Below are 26,400 nucleotides of genomic sequence, written 5' to 3'. Positions count from 1 at the left end.
TCTTGCATCCCCCAGATGAATCTCACTTGGCGTATGATCTGTTTGATGATTTGTTGTATCTGATTTGCTAGTATATTATTAAGGATCTTTGCATCTAAGTTTATCAGGGATATCATCTGTAATTATTTTTTGTGATATCTGCTTTTGGTATCAGGGTAGTGCTTGCTTCATAGAAACTGGGTCTGTTCCTATTTTCTTTAATTTCCTGAAAGAGCCTTAAAAAAGGGATTGGCAGTAGCTTTTCTTTAAAGAGATTTAGAGGAGTTTTTGAACAGATGAGAGATGTTGGAGTCGTTGGGGGAGGGAAATGGATATATTGATAATGGGTATGGTGTTGGAATTATGTCCAGAATAAAACTTATTCATCATACTGTAGACAAAATTTAATTTAAAAAGTAAAAATTTAAATTTTAAAGTTTTGAGCTCAATCATGAATCCACCCAACTGGGCCGGTGTTTGGGGGAAACTTTTTTTGTTGTTTTTCTTCGGGGGGCCGGGGCAACCCAGCGATACTCAGAAGTTACTCCTGGCACTGTGTTCAGATATCGATCCTTGGTAGGCTTGGGACCATATGGGAAACCAGAATCAAATCACCATCTGTCGTAGGTTGGCAAGCTAGGCAAAAGACCTACCACTGTGTTATCTCTCTGGCCCCTGGGGGGAACTTTTGATTACCATTTCAATTTCTTCCTTAGTGATAGGCCTACACATGTGTTCCATATCTTCTTAATTCAACTTTGGGAGATTATAGGAATCCAAGAATTTAGGTTATTTTGTTCAATGGCCTAAAGATTTTCAAAGTAATCTCTAATGATCTTTTGAATTTATGTAGTAGCTGTTATGATGCCCCACCTTTCAATTTTGATTCAGTTAGTATTCATTTTCTGTTTCTTTGTGAGTCTTGGTAGTGTTATATCAATCTTGTTATTTTTCAAAGAACAACTCTTGACTTTATTAATTTTTTTTAAATCCCACTCAATTTCTTTTCTAAGGTTTATTATTTTCTTTCTCCTGCCTGCCCTTTTTTTTTTTTGTCATTTTTGAGTTATTCAGCTTTGCAGTTATTTCATTTGTCCGAGCCCTTTCTTCCCTCCTAATGAATGCTTGCATAGCTATGAAGTTTATGCTTAACACCATTTTTGCTGTATCTCACAAGTTTTGGTAGCTTATGTCCTCATTCTCATTTGTTTCTGGGAATCTTTTGATTTCCTCTCTGGCACACTGGTTTATTCAATAGCAAACTGTTTAACTTCAGGTATTTGAGTTATTTATCCATGTCTGTTTAAGATTAACTATTTTCAGTGCATCATGATCTGAGATACTAGTTATAATGATTTGTATACTTTGGCTCTATAAAGGTATGTCTTTTGGCCCAGCACAGGGATTTTAGAGAATGTACGTTGGAGAGGAATGTGTATTCATCTTTTAGGGACAAAGGCTATATATAAATAAATATATGTACATATTATATATGTACATATCTCCTAAGCCCCTCTCTTTCATTCCTTCCTTCAAAACCAATAGTTTCTTCTGCATTTTAGTTTAGTTGATCTATTGTAAAGAAATAGAGCAGAGTTGAAATCTCTAAACTGTTATTTTTTAGCTACTATAAATGTCTATTATTAGTATCTTGCTACAAGTCTGTTAGCAATTATCTTAATTATTTTCTGATCCCTCAAATGGCGCATATATGTTTAGGAGTGCATTCTTCCTAATGTGCCTATCTCTTGATCAATAAGAAATGATCATCTCAATGATATCTATTGTCATCTTGATTTGGATTCCTCTTACAATAAATGATACAGAGGTGGTTTTTTTTCATGCACCTATATTCCTCTGCAGAGTAGCCATTTCTTCTCCCCATTTTTGATAGGTTTGAAATTATTTTTAGTTGACCTTTGTGAATATATATCCTAGTACCAATCTTTATCTGATGTGTTGAATGTGAATATTTTTTCTCATTCACTTAGCTGTCAATTAGTTTTAGCTTGTGTTTTTTTTTGCCTTTAAAGCTCTTTAGTTTGATATAGTCCCATATTTTTTATTTTATTGCCTTTGCCAGTGGTATCAAATTATTGAAGATAGATACTGTGAGTTCCAAAACTTCTAATTTTACATTTTCCTCGGTATCCTTTATAGTTTCTGATTAGATCTCGAGATCTTTGATCACTTTGCATTGACTTTTGTGTAAGATATGGATACAGCTTTTAATTTTAGTTACCAGTTTTTCTATCTCCATTTATTGGTGAGGCTCTTTACTCCATTTCATGTTCTGATCTTTACCTAAATTATAAATATTCACATATATGTGAATTCTTGTCCTTGGGTATTTGATTCTGACCCATTGATCAGAGAAGCTTTCTCTGCATCAATTGATGAATCATATACTTTTTGTTTCCTATTACTGATGTCTATTATGTTAATTGATTTGTGTATATTGAACACAGATCCCTATATATTGAACTTCTTATATGTGTTGTGTATATAGATAATACTTCCATCTTCAGGATGAAACTAACCTGATTGTGATGTATGACTTGTTTTTTAGAATGTTTGTATTATACCCCTTTATAATTTTCACCAAGGAGATTGGTCTGAAATTTTCTATTTTTGCCAAATCTCAGTCAGCTTTATCTCTGACTATCAATATGTTAGCTATGTAGAAAGTATTGGTGAGGACATCCATTTCTTCCATATTTTGGAAGTTTCAGGATCAGTGGCAGTAAATAATCTCTTAAGATTTGATAAAATTGTACCTGGACTTGTCACTTCTGTCAATTTCTATTGCTAGTGCATTGAAGTGTTGATATTAGGTCCTCTTCAACCAGGCATAAGTGATTTTGATGGACTTGAAGACTTGCCCAAGTTTTTCTCCCTATCTTCACTACAGATGAGCTCAATAGTTTTCACCATTATATTTTGAGGTTTTTGGACATTATTGGTAGAGTTTTAGATTCCCAATTACTTGAGAAGTGATTTGTTGAATTGTTTCTCCCAAATGATTACTAGTAATACATCTGATTTACTGGTTATTTTCCTTACTTATTTGAATATGCCTAGAAAATTACCATCTAGTTCTCTGTTAACTGAGTTTTGAGTCTGTATACTATCTGAGAAATAGAAATGCCATGCTCCACTTGCTGCATATTAGAGATATATTTAGCAATGCTTTTGCACAGATGTGCTAGTTATCTGCACAGTTTTTGTTTGAGAGGACAGATAGATATCACATCTGGCCATTTCTGGCCAAGAAGCAGCACAGGACAGCACAGGGGCTGATTTCTCTGTTTTCCAGGTGTGTCGTGGCACACAGTGCTTCATGCCAGGAAGGGTAGGTATAGCCTACTCTGACACACTTGTGTTGGAGAGTAGACAGATGTCAGATCTGGCCAGTTTCTACCTGAGGGATAAAGGCAGGACAGTATGGGAATGAGGCCTGGGGACCCAGTTTGCCAGGTTTGCCTGGGGCTTATGACTTTGGGTTGGTAAACTCCATTTTCTGTGTTTTAGAGGTTTCGAAACCTTTTCTTATCTTGGAGTTCCGTGATATCCTCAGATACTGTTATTCTTCAATTCAAACCTTCTATTGCAGGGGTCTCAAACTCGCGGCCTGTGGGCCGTTTGTGGCCCTCTGTACAACATTTTGGGGCCAGCGGCCGGCCTTCAAATATCGCAGTATTCGCGATTATTCACTTACCTATAATCGCAATAAAAATCGCATTAAACATTCGCATATCTTGAGCAGTTCCGTTCGGAGTATGCAAATGTTTAAAGCGATTTTTTTCTTACTAATGCAATTATTTATTGCAAATATTTGGTAAGCGAATAATCGCGAATACTTTGCGCCTAGCACAGACGTCATTTCCACTGCTCCTGCCCGCTGTCCCTTGCATTATTGGAGGCCTAAGGAAGAGAAGGGAGAGAAGTTTATTACAGAAATAGATTTTGTCATACCTTCATGATGACTTCATCAAAGCCTGCAGTGAAGAGAAAGATTGATGACGAGCACAGACAATTTCAGGAAAGGTGGGAGATGCAGTATTTCTTTGTTGAGCACAGGGGCATCCCCACATGTCTTATTTGCTAAGAGAAAGTTGCAGTACACAAGGAATACAACTTGATACGCCATTATTCAACTAAACATGCTGAGGAATGTGCAAAATATCAAGGAAATGAGAGAGTCAAGCGGGTTGCCAGTCTTAAAGAATGTCTAATGAGGCAAGAAAGCAACCAAAGAGAATGTTGCATCAGTCAAAGCTTAGTTACATGATTAGTGAAATGATTCCTAAGGCAGGGAAACCATTCACAGAAGGAGAGTTGTTAAAAAAAAATGCATGTTACAGGCTGCAAGTATTATCTGTCCAGAAAAGAAAGGTCTGTTTAGCAAAATCAGCCTTTCTGCCAACACTGTGGCAGAGGGCTTTTCTGACATGTCAAGTGACATCATCAACTGTGTGAGAAAGCCAAATGTTTTGATGCATACTCAGTTGCTCTTGACAAGGACACAGATATAAGAGACACTGCGCAGCTCACAATTTATGTCCATTGTGTTGATTGCAATTTTGAATTGACAGAAGAGCTGCTCACAATAATTCCAATGCATGGCCAGACCGCCGCTAATGAGATATTTCGGCATCTGTGTGATGCCATTGAAAGTACAGGTTTGCCATGGAAGCGGTTTGTTGGAATAATAATCGATGGAGCGCCATCGATGACAGGGAGGAAAAATGGACTGGTGGCACTTGTTCAAAAAAAAACTTGAAGAGTTGAAGGCCATTGCTCTTCACTGCATTATCCATCAGCAAGCCCTTTGCAGTAATGCCTGCCATGTGACAATGTGATGTCTGTTGTGAAATGCATCAACCAAATCAGATCTAGGGGCTTAAAACACAGGAAGTTCCGTGCCTTTTTTTAGAGGAAATGGAGTCAGAATATGGAGATGTGCTCTATTTCACCGAGGGACGTTGGCTCAGCGGGGGAAATGTCCTGAAAAGATTTTTTGAGTTGAGATAAGAAGTGAAAGCCTTCATGGAGAAGGATGGGAATGCTGTTTCTGAGTTGAGTGATCACAAATGGCTCATGGACTTAGCTTTTCTTGTTGAAATCACACATAAGCTGAATGTACTAAACAAGATGTTACAAGGCCCGGGGCAGCTTATCAGTGCTGCCTATGACAACGTGAGAGCATTCTCCACAAAACTTGTGTTATGGAAATCCCAGCCCTCTCAGACAAACCTTTGCCATTTTCCAGCATGCAAGAAACTTGTGGATGCAGGCATACCATTCAGTGGTGAAAAATATGTTGATGCTATTTTTAAGCTAGAGAAGGAATTTGATCACAGATTTGCAGACTTCAAATAGCACAGAGCCACTTTCCAAATTTTTCTGGCCCCCTTTTCCTTTGATGTGAAAGATGCCCCTCCTGTGCTTCAAATGGAGCTCATTGACCTGCAGTGCAACTCTGATCTCAAAGCCAAGTTCAGGGAGATTAGTGGAAAAGCAGACATGCCTGGGCAATTTTTGAGAAAATTGCCCCCAAGCTTCCCTGAGCTTTCCCGAACGTTCAAGCTCACCATGTGCACTTATTTGTGTGAAAAGTTATTCTCCACATTGAACTTCAATAAGTCAAACTACAGGTCTAGACTTAATGATGATCATCTTCAAACCAAACTGAGGGTCTCAACTGCTTCCTCTCTAAAGCCAAATGTGGTTCAGATATGTGAGAAGAAGCACTGTCAAGTCTCTGGCAGCAAGGAATAGGTAAAAGATGCCATGTTCAGAAGAACTGTTCATGATCTTCACTCGGTATTCTATTCATGTTCACAAGAAATAATTAAAACTGTTAATAATGACGTTTGAGGACTTTTTTGTATGTGTGTGAAATCCCTAATGCGGCCCTGCCTCACCCCGACTTTGCCTCCTGTGGCCCCAGGTAAACTGAGTTTGAGACCCCTGGAAAATGCTTTTATCACTTACCATACTCTTCATTTCTATCACTGCTGATTATAGTTTTCTCATATCCCTCCTCATTGTTCCTTTGCTTTGCTGACTACTATTATTTCCCTGAGCTTATTATAATATCTTTTTTTTTTTTTTTTTTTTTTTTTTTGGTTTTTGGGTCACACCTGGCAGTGCTCAGGGGTTATTCCTGGCTCCAGGCTCAGAAATTGCTCCTGGCAGGCACAGGGGACCATATGGGGCGCCGGGATTCGAACCGATGACCTCCTGCATGAAAGGCAAACGCCTTACCTCCATGCTATCTCTCCGGCCCCTATTATAATATCTTTATCATGGTTTCATTCAGTCATTCTCTAAGAGTTTAAAGAACTGATTGGCACTGGTTTAGCTTTCATGCTATTTTCACTCATTGATGTTGGTAGAATTATATGTGCCTTCTCCATTGGATTTTCTGTGTTTTTGCTTGCTGAGAGTGAATCTTTGTGGTTAACTTATCTGAATGTCTTTGAGACATTAGGTTTGTATGTCCAGTTTTTACTTCCCTGACAGTCCTCACCCAGTGACAGGAGGTATCAGTGTGAATGGTATGAAGTACTAGAATTAGAACCAGGCAAGAGATGTGGAGAAAATTTGCTGAAGTATGGCATAGTTCAAGCATGAAGGCTGCTGAACCTGACTGGAATGAGAGTAGAATCCACTTCCTATTCCAGTAATGCCCTGGGAGATATAATCTAGGAATTTAAACTTCACCTAGGAGCATGAAGGAGCAAATAGGGTATGTGATGTGAAAGTGAGCCTTCTGAAATGGTAGAAATCAAGCATAGAGACTACTGGGACTAACATGTTTTTTATGTCTTTTTTTTTTCCATTTTCTATTTTGAATAGGCTTTAATTTTACGATCAAAAATTTTAGGAAGGGGCCGGCAAGGTGGCGCTAGAGGTAAGGTGTCTGCCTTGCAAGCGATAGCCAAGGAAGGACCGCGGTTCAATCCTCCAGCGTCCCATATGGTCCCCCAAGTCAGGGGCCATTTCTGAGCGCTTAGCCAGGAGTAACCTCTGAGCATCAAATGGGTGTGGCCCGAAAAAAAACAAAACAAAACAAAACAAAATTTTAGGAAGATTTTTTTATTTCTAAACTTAGAAATTTTATGTATGACTGCTTTAAGGTTCTATGGTCAATTTAAGATTTTTACAGAGCTGTGGATATTACTTAAAGGTAGGTCTAGGGGCACATACTTTGGCACATTTACAATCCTAAATTTGACCCCCAGCATTTCATGACCCCTGAATATCATTTTTAGTGTACCCCGGGTAGTTTTTGAGCAGCACCTGGTTGTGGCCCTAATAGCACCTAAAAATTGCTCTAGTGGCCTCCAGTCATCTCTAGGGTGACCTGAACAGTACCAGACTCACCAGACTCAAGCAGTGAACTGTCAGAACCTCGTTACCAAGTCCAATATTGTCTCTCAGGTTCCTAGAGCACAGCTTTGAGAGGCCTCCAGTTTTTTTAATGAGTGAATATTTTCCTTTATTAAGTAGCTTAATTCAGAATATTGTTAATATTAGAGTTAGTGATGCATATAAATACAGAGCATAATACAATTATAAATTTTTTCCACAGGATGAAGGCTGGGGAGAAGAAGCAAGAGTAGAATTTTTGAAAATGGTAAATAATAAGACTGTTTTAATGAAAAGTTTTAGGGAAGAAGATGGTGTTCTTATTGTAGACCTGCAGAAACCACCAACAAACAAAATAAGCAGTGATATGCCAGTGTCTCTTACTGATGCATTAGTTTTTCTGGAACTAGCTCGGTAGGTAACTTGTTAAAACTTAAATACCTTTTGATATTATAGCTATAAATTGAATCATAAATTAGGTTTTTATGTTTAAAACTATATTGCTCTAAGCCAGATATGTGGCTTAATGGTAAAGTACACCCCTCACATGAGGTCCTGAGTTTATCACCAACACCAAAAATAAAATGTGATTAAGTGGCATATTTTTAGACAGAACATCACAAAAAAAAGAATACTGTGCCACAGTTTCCCTAATTAAGATGCAAAAATCCTACCAAACTTATTTGAAAATACATCAAAATTAAATACAGTACAACCAAATGGGAATTACTCAGAGATGCAAGGGTGGTTCAACATATGTAAGTCAATAAATACCATATCAACCAAAAGAAAGGAAAAATCTTAAGATTTGCATACAAGCTTTAGATGCTCATGACATTCATGTTTAGCATACAACTTAAGAAACTGAAAAATGACAAAAAAGCTGAAAGCAGGCAGGTGGGAGAAAATAATGAAACTAAGAGCAGAAATTATGGGGCTGAAGAGATAGCACAGGGGTAGGGCATTTATCTTGCATGCAGCCAACCTGGGACCGACCCCAGTTATATTCCTGGCATCCCATATGGTCTCCTGAGCCTACCAGGAGTAATCCCTGAGCACCGCCGGGTGTAACCCAAAAGCCCCCCCCCCCCAAAGAAACCAGAAATTAATTAAATTGAATTTTAAAATAAAAAAAATAAATGAAACTAAGAGCTGGTTATTTGAAAAAATATCAAGATCAATAAACTAATAACAAGACTTAACAAAAATAAGCATAACCTCCATGATAATCAAAGCCAAAGGCATTTTTAAGAGTGAAACACCATTGACCAAGCAAGTGGAAACAAGAATAAACAAATAGGATTACATTAAGAAGCTTCTGTACCTCAAAGGAAAAGGTGGCAACCCGTGTATTGGGAGACATTATTTAACTGATAAGAGGTTAATATGTAAGGCACTGGTAGAATTTTGCAAGAAAAATATCCAACCCCATAAAAATTGGGAAGAAGATATGAGCAATATCTCAAGACACTCATTTCTAAAAGACACATGAAAAAATATTTTGCATCACTAATTATCAAGGAGATGCAAATCAAAGCAACAATAAGATTAAATCTCATGTCACTGAGGTAGGCATACATCAAAGAGAACAAGAAGAGATGAAGAAACTACATATACACAATAATACTTAGCTATTTGAAAGATGAAATCTTAACTTTGCCTACAATATAGATGGAACTAAAGAGGGTTATGCTAAGTTAAATGATTTAGAAAGATAAAGACAGTCACCACATATTCTTGTAAAAAACAAGGGAATAAACTATTCAGTAAAAATAAGCAGGTTACCATATGTCATGTGGACCCAGCTTAGACCCCAGGGGATTAGACACCAACCATCCAGCCTTGAACCCTGGATCCCAGACAGAAACTACACAGTTCTCTACAACAGCTCCAGGAACCAAATCCCCTCTGGGGCATCCTTAATACTGCTCTGACACCAACATGTGCCAGTTCTAATATGATATCCTGACAACGAGGAAATGAGAACTTGATCTAAGAGCAGGTTGTCCTACTTCACCAGTCAATGATAAGACAAAATCAAAAGACTTGTCACCCTTTGATCTGGGCAAAAGCCAAGATCGCTATCTCCAGATGACTGCTGTTACAACCATGACTGGGCGGTACGTATCCTGGGACCAATAAAAAGCCCTAGTCTAGGTTTGGTCTACAATCTGTACAGAGGTCTGACGGAGACAATCACAACTGAATGGGTCTTCTGGAAACATAACGAAAGACTCTATCCCTGGCTCCATTCTAGGAGCTGTGCAGTGATGATCACCAACCACACAGAAGACAGATTAAAACGACACTGAAGGAACAGAACTGCTAGAACCACAAAGAAAGACTTCATCATAAGCTCCATTCATTAACCTGTGCATATACCAAGATCTCTAGATACAGAGGTCTAATTTTATCAACCATGATAGAGCAGAAGTCTTCCATACACCACAAAAGCACTGAGGAGAGAGTAAATGAACATGCAAGGAGTCTATAGTTAATCCCATGACAGTATACTTTAATGGTGGAGAAATCCTATCTCTTAGGCTAAGGAAATTCCCTTTCTAATGTTTCCAATATTTACTGTGCCTCTGCAGGGAAAAAAGGCACAAAATAATCTTATTTATCTAATTTTTTTTACTTCTTTGTTTTGGTGTGGATATTGAAGTTGTTATCTCCAATTTTACTTTATTTTTTTTTTCCTTTTTGTGCTCTGTCATGTTTTTATTTCAGGACTGTGGCTATTATGTGGTGCTTATCTTTATTGCTGTAGTGCTCACTGGATATTTGATATTTCTTTTTGTATTGCTCTGGTGTTTCAATTCCTTTTTCCCTTTCCTCTCACAAACTGAGGTTGAGAGCCTCTAGAAGGACTCCGCCCATTTTCGGCTTATTTGATTTTTACCCCATTTTATTGCTTTTCTTTTCTTCAAACAAAACCACATAACTTGAACTATCTAGTTCCACCTCTCAAATAGAGGGGGAAATAAGGGAGGGTACCAAGACCAAACAGATGTATGATCACTAAGTAGTAAGCTAGACACAGAGGGGACCACTTATTCTAGCAGCCCGGGGAATGAGGGTAGGGGATATGGGATGCAAGATGGGAACAGGGTGGAGGGAGGACAAATTTGGTGATGGAAATTCACCTGATTCAGTGTTAATATGTACCTAAAATATTACTGTGAAAGATATGTAAGCCAACTATAATCAAAATAAAAATTATATATAAATAAAAAAAGCAGGTTACCAAGGAGCAGGGCTAGTGGAGTGAAAAGATTAATGGACTGCAATAGAGATAGCAATATTTACATGTTAGGCATGGTGTGGAGATATACCCCTTATTGCTTGTAAATACATACTATCTCAATTAAAAATATTAGGGGAACTAGAGTCACTGAGAGAAAATATTATCTTAGAAAATATCTCTTGGGCCAGAGAGATAGCATGGAGGGTAAGGAGTTTGCCTTTCATGCAGAAGGTCATCGGTTCGAATCCCGGCGTCCCATATGGTCCCCCGAGCCTGCCAGGAGCGATTTCTGAGCGTAGAGCCAGGAGTAACCCCTGAGCAGTGCCGGGTGTGACCCAAAAACCAAAAAAAAAAAAAAAAAAAAAAGAAAATATCTCTTATTCATGTTTCTCTTTAGGTTTCGGTCACAGTCACCAAGAAGTCACTCTGAAAATAATAGGACATTATGCTATCATCCACCTATTTTGCCTAAAGAAACGACATCTGTTTCAGTCATGGTTTGTTACATAAATAGTCCTAGTGATTTCTATCTTCAGTTGGTAAGTATATGGTGTTCCTTTGAAATAATTTTTTCTCAAAATTTAGCTAGAAATTCTCTCAGTATTAATTTTGGAGCAAACTACTATCAAATGTCTCTAATTTTAAGGTTTTTAGACTTTAAGCAAGAAATTTACATTATTTATAGCAGTTTAAAGGAATTTTATTTTGCTAGTGAAATCTGAAAGTAAAAAACATGGATACCTATAGTCCTAATGAAATACAAAGACATGAAATATATACACTTGGTAACAAATTAAGACATAATGATAAAGAGGCCAGAGAGAATAGCATGGAGGTAGTGCATTTGCCTTACATGCAGAAGGTCGGCAGTTCGAATCTTGGCATTCTCTATGGTCCCCGTGCCTGCTAGGAGTGATTTCTGAGCAGAGAGCCAGGAGTAACTCCTGAGCGCTGCCAGGTGTGACCCAAAAACAAAAAAATACAAATAAAAAAACACATAATGATAAAATTTTTTCTCACCTTGTATTTATTGCTGAGTTTAGTGATATTACTATATGAATTTACACACAAGAAATGATATTAAAGACATTTTATATAAAGTTTTAGTGGTATGACTTTTTTAGATAAAGTTCAAGCAACTGACCTCTTGTGTGGATCATAACATGTGGTGTCAGTTAACTCATTAATCTTCACTCAATCCTTTGAGAAGTATATCTTCAATTAGTAGTAGTAGTAGTAGTAGTAGTAGTAGTGGTAGTAGATATGTTACTACAGGGCTGAAAAATACTTTCCTGTGATTTTAGCACTGCAAAGGTATAAAGTCAGAATTAACTTAATGGTAGAATTTCATTCAGAGTCTAACATGTCAAGCACATACTATACTTGCTACCCAAATAAGTTATAGATATCCACTTACATGACACTGAGTTAGGACTTGAATATATTTTTAAAGATAGTTATAATATCTTTTACTTGAATTTCAGCAAATATATAACACAATTTACTAATGTATGCTTAATAGATATATAGTGAGTGAAGTATAATCACCACCATAAACAAAGATTCAAACTTTTTATCAGGCATGAATACTGTACATTGAAGACTTTCTTCCAGTCTCTGGTTTTTGCTGTTCTATTTTCTCTGATTTTTTCTTTTATGGATTCTTCTAAGTTGATACCTTATTTTTCCTTTCATATATACTTATTATTAGTATAATACTTTGTTCATCTACTTATATATTAAAAATACATTTTATGTGACTGAATAATGTATATTTCATTTAATCATGTATTTTAATGGGATCTGGCTTATTTAAATATTTGACTAGTATCTATACTGTTACTATAAATATGAATGTACAAGTATCTCTTTGGATCTTTGCTGTCAGTTCTTTAGTATCTTAAAAATACTTGAGTCCACAGAAAATATATATATATAATTGCTAGACTATAATTTTATTATAGTAGTTCCTTTTTTAAGAATGATCAAATTGTTCTCCATCTGGACTGTACCATTTTACATTTCAGTTAGCAGTACAGTTTTGATTTTTTAACATTTTTATTAACTTTTAATTTTACCTTTAGGAAGAAAAACCATTTTTGATGTTTTAAATTTTTTTAAAGAAAATTCATCACATAGTTTACATAACTTTCATAATACATTTGTTTCAAGATAAGGAAAAGCAAAGTTATTGAAAAATAAAAAAATATAAAGAAAAAATAAAAATAAAATGGAAGAGTAGAAAAAAGAAGAAAAAGTTCAGTAGCAAGGATATTTGAAAATTATTGTCTCTCCAATAAATTCATTAATACAATAGCAGAAGTAAACTCTTTTTTTAAGATAAGAGATAAAAATAGAATAAAAAGATGGGGGTAGTTGTTGTTTGCATAGACACAGCAAAATATGGGAAAAACATAAAGGAAAACCCTTTGGCCTGAAAAACAGGGAGACCTTACCCTTTAAATGTTGTGGCATAAGACCAACTCCACTCTACAGTCATACTAAGTTGTCTAATCCCAAAGTCTTTCTCTGTGGTCCCATTAAAAGCTCTTTACAATCATGGTTGTTGCTGTCAGGTTTCTGTAGTTAGAGATCCTGGTTTCTGTACAGATCCTATGTCAAAGTCAGGATGATGTGGAGCATCTTCTGGTTTTATATCACCATTAACTGCCAATGAAGAGAACCCTGCCCTGAAAGCAGGTTGTAGCTGTTACCAAGTTGTCAGGGTGTCATATGAACCCACTCTGGAGTAAGTTGATGCCAGCAGTAAAGCCTTCTCTGGTAGAAGTTTGATTCCTGGTGCTGGTATAAAAAACAGTGCTGATAGATGGGATCCAAGATTCAGAGGTGAATGAATGGTCAATGTCCAATCTTTTGAAGCCTGAGCCAAATCACTATGTGTTCAGGATTTAAGTCCCCACTGCAATATAAAATTTATTTGTTCCTATCTCTATTTGGTAAGAACTTATTTTCACGTGTAAGATTTCTCCATTGTGCCTATGCAAAAAGGAACAATGCCACATAGTAGTACTACTGGTGCATATGTGGGTAAAAATAATAAGCTAAACAATTCCTATAACCTGGTTCTAACATTAACTCAGAACCACTGGAGAAACTTATCTACTAGAATTTCCTACTAAGTCCCCAAAAATGGGGGAAATTGATGCTACATAAGATAAACAGAGAGTTATACCTATTAAAAAATACTTCTAAAGAAATAGTCAAAAGAGATGCATGTCCCCTTTAAGTCTTTGGAAACAGGCTAGGGGCATGGATAAAGTCTAGGGCACAGGTTCAGCCTGTGATTTGGTCTTGTGGAGTCTGAAAAATGGTTCCCAGCAGTCACATATCAGCAAATGTCCTCAAGCTGGGGGCTTCTCAGAAACTGAGTCTGGTAGCAAGCAACAGTCCACAGTGAAGAGAGATAGGGAAAAAAAGGCTGCCGAGAGCAAATCATCAGCAGTGGCATTGGCAGCTTCTTCTCGGGCTGAGAATCTTATCTTTTCACTTTGGGAGCTGGTTCACAGCTGGCTTGGGTGGGGGGAATGTTCTGCTTCCTGAGGAGTTAAGAACTGAAGGTAAAAAGAGATAAATCGAGGGGAAATAACAGATGGGGCAGGAGAGTGAAGAGCTAGAAAAGAATTTGTAAGGTGGTAAGTGAAGGGGAGGGAAGGGTCACGTATAAACAGGGAAGGACAGTATACAACATAGACATATATATTATACAGGGACATTAGACATTGAGGTGGCCACCATATATACTCATGCACACAAATAAACACTGACTATTGATCTATGGGTTACAGTTGACCTAGGTGAAGGAAGACAGAATGCTTAAAATATAAAGCTGGAGAGTCAGATGTAAAGGTTTTCCATTTTCTAGGCCAATCATAATTTGTGAGGCAACCTTTACTGTAAAAAGGCTTCTTGGGTTAGATTGTGTATAGAGCATTCTTTAAAACAATCATAATTTTCAATCTAGAAAATTAAGTGATATGGTAATGAGCACTGTAAAGGAATCTATACCATGAAGTATTGTCTAGTGCATCTTGAGCATGCAGTTTCTTTCCTTAAAAGCAATCTAAAATTATGAGCATTGTGGTATAATGGTGGACTACCTATAATTGAAAACAGATTACAATAACATTCAATGAATGAGCTCTGTAACAGGAGTTAATAGCATGCAGTTGCATTCCATTGCTATCTGTAGACATAAACATTAGATTATATTAGCAGGCATAATCAAGTAGAAAATGAATACATTAGAATTTTTGTCATGACATTATCATAATGAGCCCTGTCTTCTGCGTTTAATATAGTATAGCATTACAATGTGGAACTGGGGTGGCCAACCTATATCTCCAAGTACCACTGTGGACAAAATATCAAGGGTTTATTATAGACATATTAAAATTAAGACATTGAAACTACTTATAGTGAGCACTGTAGTAGGAGTTCATGGCTTCCAAATGCATTCTGCTACCCATTTCTGTGGATAAAAAGCATTAGAGCATTATTATTGACATCTATAAAGAGCAGTTGATTGGGGACACCTGTTCAATCTAAACAGTTGATATGTTTTTGACAGGATAGTTCAATCCATTGACATTTAAGGAAACTATTGACGGAAAGGGCTGTTGTGCCATTATATTGTATAGGGTGGTTGTTATAATTGGGAATTTGTTTTGGGTAATTGCTCTCTGAGAAGCTCATTTAGGGTCTATTTGGATAGCACAAATATTGTGAGTTCTTTATTGTCTGAGAAAGTTTTTAATCCTCCCTCCCATGTAAATGAGAGTTTTTCTGGGTAGTAGACTCTTGGTTGGAAGTTTCTTTCACTTAGTAGTTTGAATATGTCATTCCACTCTTTTCTTGCCTGGATTGTTTCAAATGAAAGATCTGGTTTGAGTCTTATGTTGTTTCGTTTATACTTGAGGGTTTTTTTCTCCCTTACTGCTTCAAAGAGTTGATCTCTCTCTCTCTCTCTCTCTGTTTTGTTTTTTTTTTTTTTTTTTTTTGGTTTTTGGGTCACACCCAGCGGTGCTCAGGGGTTACTCCTGGCTGTCTGCTCAGAAATAGCTCCTGGCAGGCACGGGGGACCATATGGGACACCGGGATTCGAACCAACCACCTTTGGTCCTGGATCGGCTGCTTGCAAGGCAAATGCCGCTGTGCTATCTCTCCGGGCCCTTCTCTCTGTTTTTTAACATTTGAATATTGAATGTCTTGTTGTTCTGTTATGGTCTATTTTGTTTGGCACTCTTTTTGCCTCTTGGATTTGCAGAGAAATCTCTTTCCCAATGGTGAGAAGTTCTCTATTATTATTTCCCTCACTACTTGTTCTCCCCCTTTCCCAGTTTCTTCCCCTTATAGATTATTAAGAAGTGATCCTATCTCCCTCCCTCTGACTTATTTCACACAGCATAATAGATTTCATGTACATCCATGTATAGGAAAATTTCCTGACTTCATCTCTCCTGACTGCTGCATAATATTTTATTGTGTATATGTACCACAGTTTCTTTAGCCATTCATCTGTTGAAGGGCATCTTGGTTGTTTCCAGAGTCTGGCTATTGTAAATAGTGCTGCAGTGAATATAGATGTGAGGAAGGGATTTTCACAGAATAGTCTCACTCATATATAGGTTATAAGAAAAATAAAAGACAATAATTTTCAATTTGCAATAATTTTCAGAGACAAAGGAGAGGAGGGCTAGAAGTTCCAGACCACTACATGAAGCTTACCACAAAGAGTGGTGAGTGCAGTTAGATAAATACATTGAGAACTATCATAGCAATGTGAATGAATGAGAGAAGTAGAAAGCCTGTCTAGAGCACAGGCAGGGGTGGGGTGGGGAGGAGGAAGATTTGGGACATTGGTGATGGGAATATTGGTGAAGGGGGGTGTTCTTTACATGACTGAAACTCAACCACCTGTTTGTAATCAAGGTGTTTAAATAAAGATATTTAAAAAATAACTTAAAAAAAAAACAAACAAAAAAAGAAGTGATCCTATTTGTCTCTTATGATCTTTTTATTTTTTTATTTTGGGGCCACACCCTGTGACACTCAAGGGTTACTCCAGGTTATGCATTCAGAAATTGCTCCTGGCTTGGTGACCATATGGGATGCCAGGAATTGAGCCACAGTACATCATGGGTCAGCCACATACAAGGCAAATGCCCTACTGCTGCGCCATCACTCTGGTCCCTCTCTTATGATCTTTTTAAACCTGAAGTCGGCATTGTCTGATACTATTATGGCCACTTCAGCCTTTTTAAGGAAGTTGTTAGCTTGAAGTATTGTCCTCTAATCTTTGGCTTTGAGTCTGTGTTTGCTCTGACTAGTCAACTGTGTTTCTTGTAGGCAGCAAAATGTAATTGTTGAGGGACAAGCAAGTAAAGTATTTGCCCTGCCAGTGGCTGGTGGATCAGGGTTCAGTCCCTTCTCTCCCCCTCCCATATATCTCCTCAGATAGCCAGAAGTAATCTCTGAGCACCATGGGGTGTAACCCAAAAATAAAGTTGTCAAAGAAGAGATTAGTTACTTTTTTCTATATATTTTCTTTGTGGCAGATTTATTGTGTGATCGGTAGCATTTATATTTTTATGCATTTGTATTTTAAAACAGTGTTTTCTGTTAACCATTGGTTTACATTACTATGGAGAGATGGCTTTACATATCTAAGTAGTTTGTAAACCTCATCAAACTCATGGCCAAAGTTCAAGTGTTACAAAGCTGAATCCCCATCCATCCCTTTCACATTTTATCTATTAACCACCATATTTTTCAGTCTTAACTTGATATGTTATTCTTTAGATTTTATGGGCATATTCTGCTATGGGTTAACTTTTTTGGTAATTAACTTTTTGTTCTGCCTTAATTTTTTCCTAATCAACTCAAATTCCATCCTTGTTTTATAAAAAAGCAGGATTCATTTTAATTGCTGAATCATATATAGTATATGTAGTCTGCTGGCTATATAAATACCATAACTTTATCCAGCCATCTATCAGTGAGCATGTAGTAGGTGTAGTAGGTTAATTTCATGTTTAATCAATTATGAATAATGCTGCTATGAACATAGGGTTGTGAAGAATTTTTTAATTACTGTGTTTATATCCTTTGTATAAATGCTTAGAAATGGAGTGATATTGCTGGATCTTACAGTATTTTCACTTTTACTTTTGAACAGAAGCATATCTGGCTGAACTTAGGCCTTATTCCTGTCTCTGTTCTATTTTATTTAGATAACTCCTGCAAGGCTCAGGGAACCATATATGTTGCTGGGATCAATCCCAAGTAGGCTATGTGCACTGTTCACTGTACTATTGCTCTTGCCCCTCCAGTAATAAGATAAAGCTCTATTTCAATAATAATCTTTTCACAAATCCTGCTGAAATTAGTTTAAGAAAGATGTAGCAATTCACCTTAAAAGCATTGAAGAATTGACTAATAGGAAGCTTAATTTACATAATTTCAAGATAACATACCATGAATTACATGTTGAACAAAGGGAGTTGAAGAAAATCAGAATTATCACCCCAATCCATAAGAGAGAGATAGCTTGAAATAATGAATCAGTAATACATATTTTTAATTAATAAGATGGGGGCCGGAGAGATAGCACAGTGCCAGGGAGTTTGCCTTGAACACACCTGACCCAGGATGAACGGTAGTTCAAATCCCAGAGTTTCATATGGTACCCCCAGCCAGCCAGGAGCAATTTCCACATAGTGAGCCAGGAGTAACCCCTGAGCACCGCCAGGCGGTGTGACCCAAAAGCAAAAAAAAAAAAAAAAAGAAGAAAGATAGAAAAAACTATCATTTTTTAACATTTTTTAATATATTTTAATTTAAGTAACATGATTATAGTTGGGTTAGTCAGAAACAGAACACCCTCTTCACCAGTGTAACATTCCCTCCTCCCCCCTTCCCATCCCCTTCCTGTATTCTAGATCGGCATTCTACTACAGCTATTTGTTTTTTAAGTTCAGTAAATTTTTTTGTGGTTTTTTTTTTTATTTAAACACCTTGATTACATACATGATTGTGTTTGGGTTTCAGTCATGTAAAGAACACCCCCCATCACCAGTGCAACATTCCCATCACCAATGTTCCAAGTCTCCCTCCTCCCCAACCAACCCCTGCCTGTACTCTAAACAGGCTCTCCATTTCCCTCATATATTCTCTTTTTTAGGACAGTTCAAAAGGTAGTTATTTCTCTAGCTAAACTCGTCACTCTTTGTGGTGAGCTTCCTGAGGTGAGCTGGAATTCCAGCTCTTTTCTCTTTTGTGTCTGAAAATTATTATTGCAAGAATGTCTTTCATTTTTCTTAAAACCCATAGATGAGTGAGACCATTCTGCATTTTTTTCTCTCTCTCTGACTTATTTCACTCAGTATAATAGAATCCGTGTACATCCATGTATACGAAAATTTCATGACTTCATCTCTCCTGACAGCTGCATAATATTCCATTGTGTATATGTACCACAGTTTCTTTACCCATTCATCTGTTGAAGGGCATCTTGGTTGTTTCCAGAGTCTTGCTATGGTAAATAGTGCTGCAATGAATATAGGTGTAAGGAAGGGGTTTTTGTATTGTATTTTTGTGTTCCTAGGGTATATTCCTAGGAGTGGTATAGCTGGATCATATGGGAGCTCGATTTCCAGTTTTTGGAGGAATCTCCATAACGCTTTCCATAAAGGTTGAACTAGACGGCATTCCCACCAGCAGTGGATAAGAGTTCCTTTCTCTCCACATCCCCGCCAACACTGTTTATTCTCATTCTTTGTGATGTGTGCCATTCTCCGTGGTGTGAGGTGGTATCTCATCATTGTTTTGATTTGCATCTCCCTGATGATTAGTGATGTGGAGCATTTTTTCATGTGTCTTTTGGCCATTTGTACTTCTTCTTTGTCAAAGTGTCTGTTCATTTCTTCTCCCCATTTTTTGATGGGATTAGATTTTTTTTTCTTGTAAAGTTCTGTCAGTGCCTTGTATATTTTGGAGATTAGCCCCTTATCTGATGGGTATTGGGTGAATAGTTTCTCCCACTCAGTGGGTGGCTCTTGTATCCTGGGCACTATTTCCTTTGAGGTGCAGAAGCTTCTCAGCTTAATAGAGTCCCATCTGTTAATCTCTGCTTTCACTTGCTTGGAGAGTGCAGTTTCCTCCTTGAAGTTGCCTGTAGTCTCAATATCCTGGAGTGTTTTGCCTATGTGTTGTTCTATATATCTTATGGTTTTGGGTCTGATATCGAGGTCTTTAATCCATTTGGATTTTACCTTCGTACATGATGTTAGCTGGGGGTCTAAGTTTAATTTTTTGGAAGTGGCTATCCAGTTCTGCCAATACCACTTATTGAAGAGGCTTTCCCTGCTCCATTTAGGATTTCCTGCTCCTTTATCAAAAATTAGGTGATTGTATGTCTGGGGAACATTTTCTGAGTATTCAAGTCTATTCCACTGATCTGAGGGCCTGTCCTTATTCCAATACTATGCTGTTTTGATAACTATTGCTTTGTAGTAAAGTTTAAAGCTGGGGAAAGTAATTCCTCCCATATTCTTTTTCCCAACGATTGCTTTAGCTATTCTAGGGTGTTTATTGTTCCAAATGAATTTCAAAAGTGCCTGATCCACTTCTTTGAAGAATATCATGGGTATCTTTAGAGGGATAGCATTACATCTGTATAATGCCTTGGGGAGTATTGCCATTTTGATGATATTAATCCTGCCAATCCATGAGCAGGGTATGCGTTTCCATTTCCGCGTGTCCTCTCTTCTTTCTTGGAGCAGAGTTTTAGTTTTCTTTGTATAGGTCCTTCACATTTTTAGTCAAGTTGATTCCAAGGTATTTGAGTTTGTGTGTCACTATTGTGAATGGGGTTGTTTTCTTAATGTCCATTTCTTCCTTATTACTATTGGTGTATGGAAAGGACATTGATTTTTGTGTGTTAATTTTGTAGCCTGCCACCTTGCTATATTGTTTCTTGAAGCTTTTTGGTAGAGTCTTTAGGGTTTTCTAAGTAGAGTATCATGTCATCTGCAAACAGTGAGAGCTTGACTTCTTCCTTTCCTATCTGGATTCCCTTGATATCTTTTTCTTGCCTAATCACTATAGCAAGTACTTCCAGTGCTATGTTGAATAGGAGTGGTGAGAGAGGACAGCCTTGTCTTGTGCCAGAATTTAGAGGGAAGGCTTTTAGTTTTTCTCCATTGAGGATAATATTTGCCAATGGCTTGTGGTAGATGGCCTTAACTATATTGAGAAAGGTTCCTTCCATTCCCTTCTTGCTGAGAGTTTTGATCAAGAATGGGTGTTGGACCTTATCAAATGCTTTCTCTGCATCTATTGATATGATCTCTCCTTTTTCATTCCTAATATGAGTTATCAAGTTTTTTTTTCTCTCCCTCTCTTTGTTAGGTTTGCCAGTGGTCTATCAATCTTGTTTATTTTTTTAAAGAACCAACTTCTGCTTTTGTTGATCTTTCGGATTTTTTTTGGCGGGGGGGAATCCACTTCGTTGATTTCTGCTCTCAGTTTTGTTATTTCCTTCTGTCTCCCTATTTTTGGGTCCTTTTGTTGAGCACTTTCTAGTTCTATTAGCTGTGTCATTAAGCTACTCAGGTAAGCTCCTTCTTCCTTCCTGATGTGTGCTTGCAAAGCTATAAATTTTCCTCTCAGTACTGCTTTTGCTGTGTCCCATAAGTTCTGATAGTTTGTGTCTTTATTGTCATTTGTTTCCAGGAACCTTTTGATTTCCTCCTTGATTTCATCTCGGACTCACTGGTTATTCAGTATGAGGCTGTTTAACTTCCAGGTGTTAAATTGTTTCTTCTGTGTCCCTTTGGAACTCACAAATAATTTCAGAGCCTTGTGGTCAATGAAGGTAGTCTGCAAAATTTCTATCCTCTTGATATTATGGAGGTATGTTTCATATGCCAGCATGTAGTCTATCCCGGAGAATGTCCCATGTACATTGGAGAAGAATGTGTATCCAGGTTTCTGGGGATGGAGTGTCCTATATATATCCACTAGGCCTCTTTCTTCCATTTCTCTCCTCAGGTCTAGTATATTCTTGTTGGGTTTCAGTCTGGTTGACCTATCCAGTGTTTACAAAGCCGTGTTGAGGTCCCCCACAATTATTGTGTTGTTACTGATATTATTTTTCAGATTTGTCAACAGTTGTATTAAATATTTTACTGGCCTCTCATTCGGTGCATATATGTTTAGGAGAGTTATTTCTTCCTGCTCTACATACCCCTTGATTAATATAAAATGTCCATCTTTGTCCCTTACAACCTTCCTGAGTATAAAGTTTGCAGTATCTGATATTAGTATGGCCACTCCAGCTTTTTTATGGGTGTTGTTTGCTTGGATAATTTTTCTCCAGCCTTTTATTTTGAGTCTATGTTTGTTCTGACTCTTCAGGTGCATTTCTTGTAGGCAGCAGAAGGTTGGATTGAGTTTGTTTTTTATCCATTTAGCCACTCTGTGTCTCTTAACGGGTGCATTTAGTCCATTGACGTTGAGAGAAAGAATTGTCCTGGGATTTAATGCCATCTTTATATCGAAATTTGGTGTGTCTTTTGGTTAGTCTTGTCTTAAATTAGGTCTTTCAGTTTTTCTCTTAAGACTGGTTTTGAGCCTGTAAAGTTTCTGAGCTGTTGTTTGTCTTTGAAACCATGTATTCTTCCGTCAAACCGGAAAGTGAGTTTCGCTGGGTACAGTATTCTAGGTGAAGCATTCATTTCATTCAGTCTTGTCACAATATCCCACCACTGCTTTCTGGCATTGAGTGTTTCTGGTGACAGGTCTGCTGTAAATCTCAAGGATGCTTGCTTGAACGTAATTTCCCCTTTTGATCTTGCTGTTTTCAGAATTCTGTCTCTATCTGTGGAATTTGTCATTGTGACTAGGATGTGTCTTGGGGTGGTTTTTCTTGGGTCTCTTTTGGTTGGTACTCTTCGAGCATGCAGGATTTGATCACATATATTCTTTAGCTCTGGAAGTTTCTCTTTAATGATGTTCTTGACCGTTGATTCTTCCTGGAAATTTTCTTCCTGGGTCTCTGGGACTCCAATGATTCTTAAGTTGTTTCTGTTGAGCTTATCATAGACTTCTATTTTCATCTGTTCCCATTCTTTGACTAATCTTTCCATTGTCTGTTCATTTGCTTTAAGTTCTTTTTCTAATCTCTCCTGCTGTATGGAATTGTTATGTATCTCATCTTCCACAGCACCAAGTCTATTCTCAGCTTCTGATACCCTGTTCCAGAGCTTATCCATTTTGTCATTCACTTCGTTTACTGACTTTTTCAGGCCTGTTAGTTGACGTGTTATTTCAGTTTGGAGTTTTGTGATTTCTGTCTTCATATTTTCTTGGTTCTTATTAGTGTTCTGTTCAACTCGATCGATGGTTTCTTTGAGTTCTTTGAGCATCTTCCATATTGCTAGTCTAAAGTCCTTATCTGAGAGGTTGATTAGTTGGTTGGTCATTATCTGGTCCTCAGAATTGTCATCTTCATTCTCTATGTCTGATGCTGGCCTGTGATGTTTCCCCATTGTCACACTTGTATTGTGGGTTTTTCTATGTGTTGTGGTGGTATTCATTGGCTATATGATGCAGGCAGCACACTCCTCTGGGTCTGCCCTTTCTGGATGGGCCGACTTGCCTCCAAGGGAGGGGAGTCCTCCGTGGATGAAGCCTCACACAGGATCAAATCTTAGGCCCGAGCACACAGCAGAGAAGACAGTCTGGAGAGAAATGCTTGCTTCTGTGATCCAGCACAGTTCTTAGTGTGATTTTTTTCTTCTTGGTGCGATGGTGTTCGTTTCTTAGAAAGAGCACAGGGCTGCGTAGCGAAGCGGAGCAAAGTGCTCTGCTGGAGCCTCTTTTCGGCTCACTCCCAAGAGGTTCACGCAAGAGGACAGTAGACAGACACACACAGGCAGCACTCACAGTTTTTCACAGTTGGGCCCCACTGGGCAGGCGTAGTTTCGTGGATTTTCCCAGCCTGACGTCACAAACTGGGGACCCGGCTTCTGCAAAGCCTAGCCGTTTTTCATGTTATGGAGTCCCGCCCTGGAATTGGCCTCTGGGAGAGGGAGTTTTCTGGAGCTTCTTTTCGGCCCACTCCCAAGAGATTCATGCAAGAGGACAGTAGACAGACACACAGGCAGCACTCACAATTTTTCACAGTCGGGCCTCACTGGGCAGGCCTGTTTTTTTTTTTTAAAGGATAAGGTTTAAAAAAGAATAATAAAGGTGTGACAGTGCAATTGCTGTTGTTTGCAATGGCCCAGAGAAATATGGGGAAAATGGAAAAAAAATCCTTGGCCTGATTACAAGAAGGCCTCACCCCTGAAGTTTATTGGCAGAAGACCAACTCTGGGCTCTCCAGGCATACCAGTCTGTCCAATCCGAGTCATTTTCATGGTCCCGGTGAAACTTTTTCACACTTTAGCTGTTGTTGATATCAGGTTCCTATATTTAAAGATTCTGGATTCTATGCATTTCTTTCATTGAAGTCAGGCTGATGTGGAGCATCCTCTAGTTTCAGTACACCATTAGATGCAGAGCGATCTGTCCTGTAAGCAGGCTGTAGCTGAGTCGTCTGGGTGTTGAGTGTACTCTTTGGAATAAGACAATGCCACAGCAGTGGTTGGTCTTCCCTGGTAGAGGTTTGGATCCTGGTAATGTTATAGACAGTTGTGGGTTTTTATCCTTTGTTCAGGGGTATATGGACATTGCCCATTCTTCTGAGGCATAAGCCAAATCATTATGCCAATGTTCAGGATATAAGGCCTAACTGAATTACCAAATTTGAGAACACTGTGTCATTTAATTAACACATAGTATTTGGGAACTCGAATGAACCACATAAAACAAAAATAAACATTTTATAGAAGACTGATTAATTAGTAGTTACCTGAAGGGTAGGGGAAAAAAAGGATGTCAAATTGAGTGAAAGGGCTTACTTATAGATGAAAGAATAGAATTTGAATCTTCTTTAACATACAAGCATTGATTACTTTAAGCATATATTGATTATTTAACATATAAGCATTATTTTAAGTATATATTATTTAGCATATAAGCATTTTAAAGACTCATTTAACTCGAATATTGTAATGAAATGCTACTTCAAGATGCTCAGTTCCTAAATGTTGAGCTTTCCCCAAATTATATTAGATTAATTTCTACTGTGGTACAGATATGATTTACTTGATATGAATTCAGCTTTATGACTTTATGGTTATTCAAATTGGGCCTCAGCATATGGTCCTTCCTGGAGAATGAGTAATACACATTCTGATTTATTGCAACCTGAGCATACCATTTATATCTGTTAAATAGGTTTGTTTGGGGCTGGAGAGATAATTTAATGGGCTGGGCATATGGTCTGCATTCAGAAGGCCCAAGTTCAGCCCCCAGCATTGCATGGTCCCCTAGGCATCACCTGGAGTATAACCCTCCAAGCATTGTGAGGTTGGCTACCCTCTTTCTCACTCCCCAAAAAAGGTTTAGCTTAATGAGCCAAACCAAGTATATTATATTTTTTTGTTTTGTTTCGTTGATGCTCAGAGGTTACTCCTGGCTGTGTGCTCAGATATCGCTTCTGGCTTGGGGGACTATATGGGATGCCAGAGGATCGAACCTCGGTCCATCCGAGGCTAGCATGAGCAAGTGTTTGTGCCACCAATCCAACCCCCAAGTATATATCAGCTTTGGGGAAATTCAGAGAAAAGACTTCACTGTAAGCTAAATTATATCATGAAGACAAAACAGCATAAATTCAGAAGATGTGACATTTTCCAGAATAATTCATATTTTCATCAACACAGGATATTTAAATACTACAGTAAATAACAAAATATTTATTGGTAATCTCAAATAAAAAATATAATCAAATGCTGTGAAAAGCATGTTTTACATATGGGAGATTTGAAATCAGTTCCTTCTACTGCATAGTCCCTGAGTACCCCTGGTGTGCCATGAAAATAAAAGAAAAATGTCTGATCTTGGATTTGATCCTGATTTGGATCAATTAGGGAAATAGAAATATAATTAGGAAATACTACTGAGAATACTTAACGAAGACAAAAATAGGGAAAAGGGGGGAATATGTGATCTCATTTTGGTAAGAATAATATATATGTGTAGAGTGAAAAAGATCTTGTCTATTTAACTAAGAGATACGGGAATGGAGATTTTTGTTATTACATGAGCACAACTATAACAAAAAAAGGCAAATAAAATTATATAACAGATTTTTGTCTAATGTTTTGCAACTTGAATGTACAATGCCTGTAAGAATACAACATCAACATCTAAACATCAAGTTTCTCTGAATCTATAGTGCCTTTATTCTTTTCTTTCTTAGATAGAAAGCCTGGATTTTTTATCCTTATTAAAGACAATTGAGGAATTCTATAAAAGTGAGGATGGGGAAAATCTGGAAATCCTTTGTCCAGTTCAAGATCAAGCCTGTGTAGCTAAATTTGAAGATGGAGTTTGGTATCGGGCAAAAGTTATTGGTAGGTAATTGCAATGCTATTCTACCAAAAACTGTTAAGTTTAAGAATGTATACCATTTGAATTAGTTTATATTAAATCATAAAATATTAGGTCTTAACATTTTGGTATATATTTAGAAAACTAGTGATGAGATAAACTCTGGCTACTTCTGCTTGATTAGGATTTAACTTTTTTTTTTAAATGTTTACCTAATTTTTAAAAGTAGTGCATGCACTCTACTCAAAAGCCAATAATATTCTTTTTTAGGGGAA

The 26,400-nt window shown here is 37.6% G+C and overlaps 1 protein-coding gene across 1 annotated transcript in view; it reads left to right on the top strand.

Annotated features, from left to right (window-relative positions):
• RNF17 (ring finger protein 17) overlaps positions 1-26,400 on the top strand; it is a 180,713-nt gene that overhangs the window by 69,491 nt on the left and 84,822 nt on the right. Inside the window, exons 14-16 of the mRNA XM_049781640.1 lie at positions 7,580-7,770; positions 11,001-11,142; positions 25,995-26,148. Coding sequence (XP_049637597.1) covers positions 7,580-7,770; positions 11,001-11,142; positions 25,995-26,148 — 487 coding nt within the window. The remainder of the gene's footprint in view (positions 1-7,579; positions 7,771-11,000; positions 11,143-25,994; positions 26,149-26,400) is intronic.

Source organism: Suncus etruscus, chromosome 10 (assembly GCF_024139225.1).
Source record: "Suncus etruscus isolate mSunEtr1 chromosome 10, mSunEtr1.pri.cur, whole genome shotgun sequence".
Taxonomy (NCBI): domain Eukaryota; kingdom Metazoa; phylum Chordata; class Mammalia; order Eulipotyphla; family Soricidae; genus Suncus; species Suncus etruscus.
Note: the sequence above shows the minus strand (reverse complement) of the source record. Positions and strands in the feature narration are given on the sequence as shown.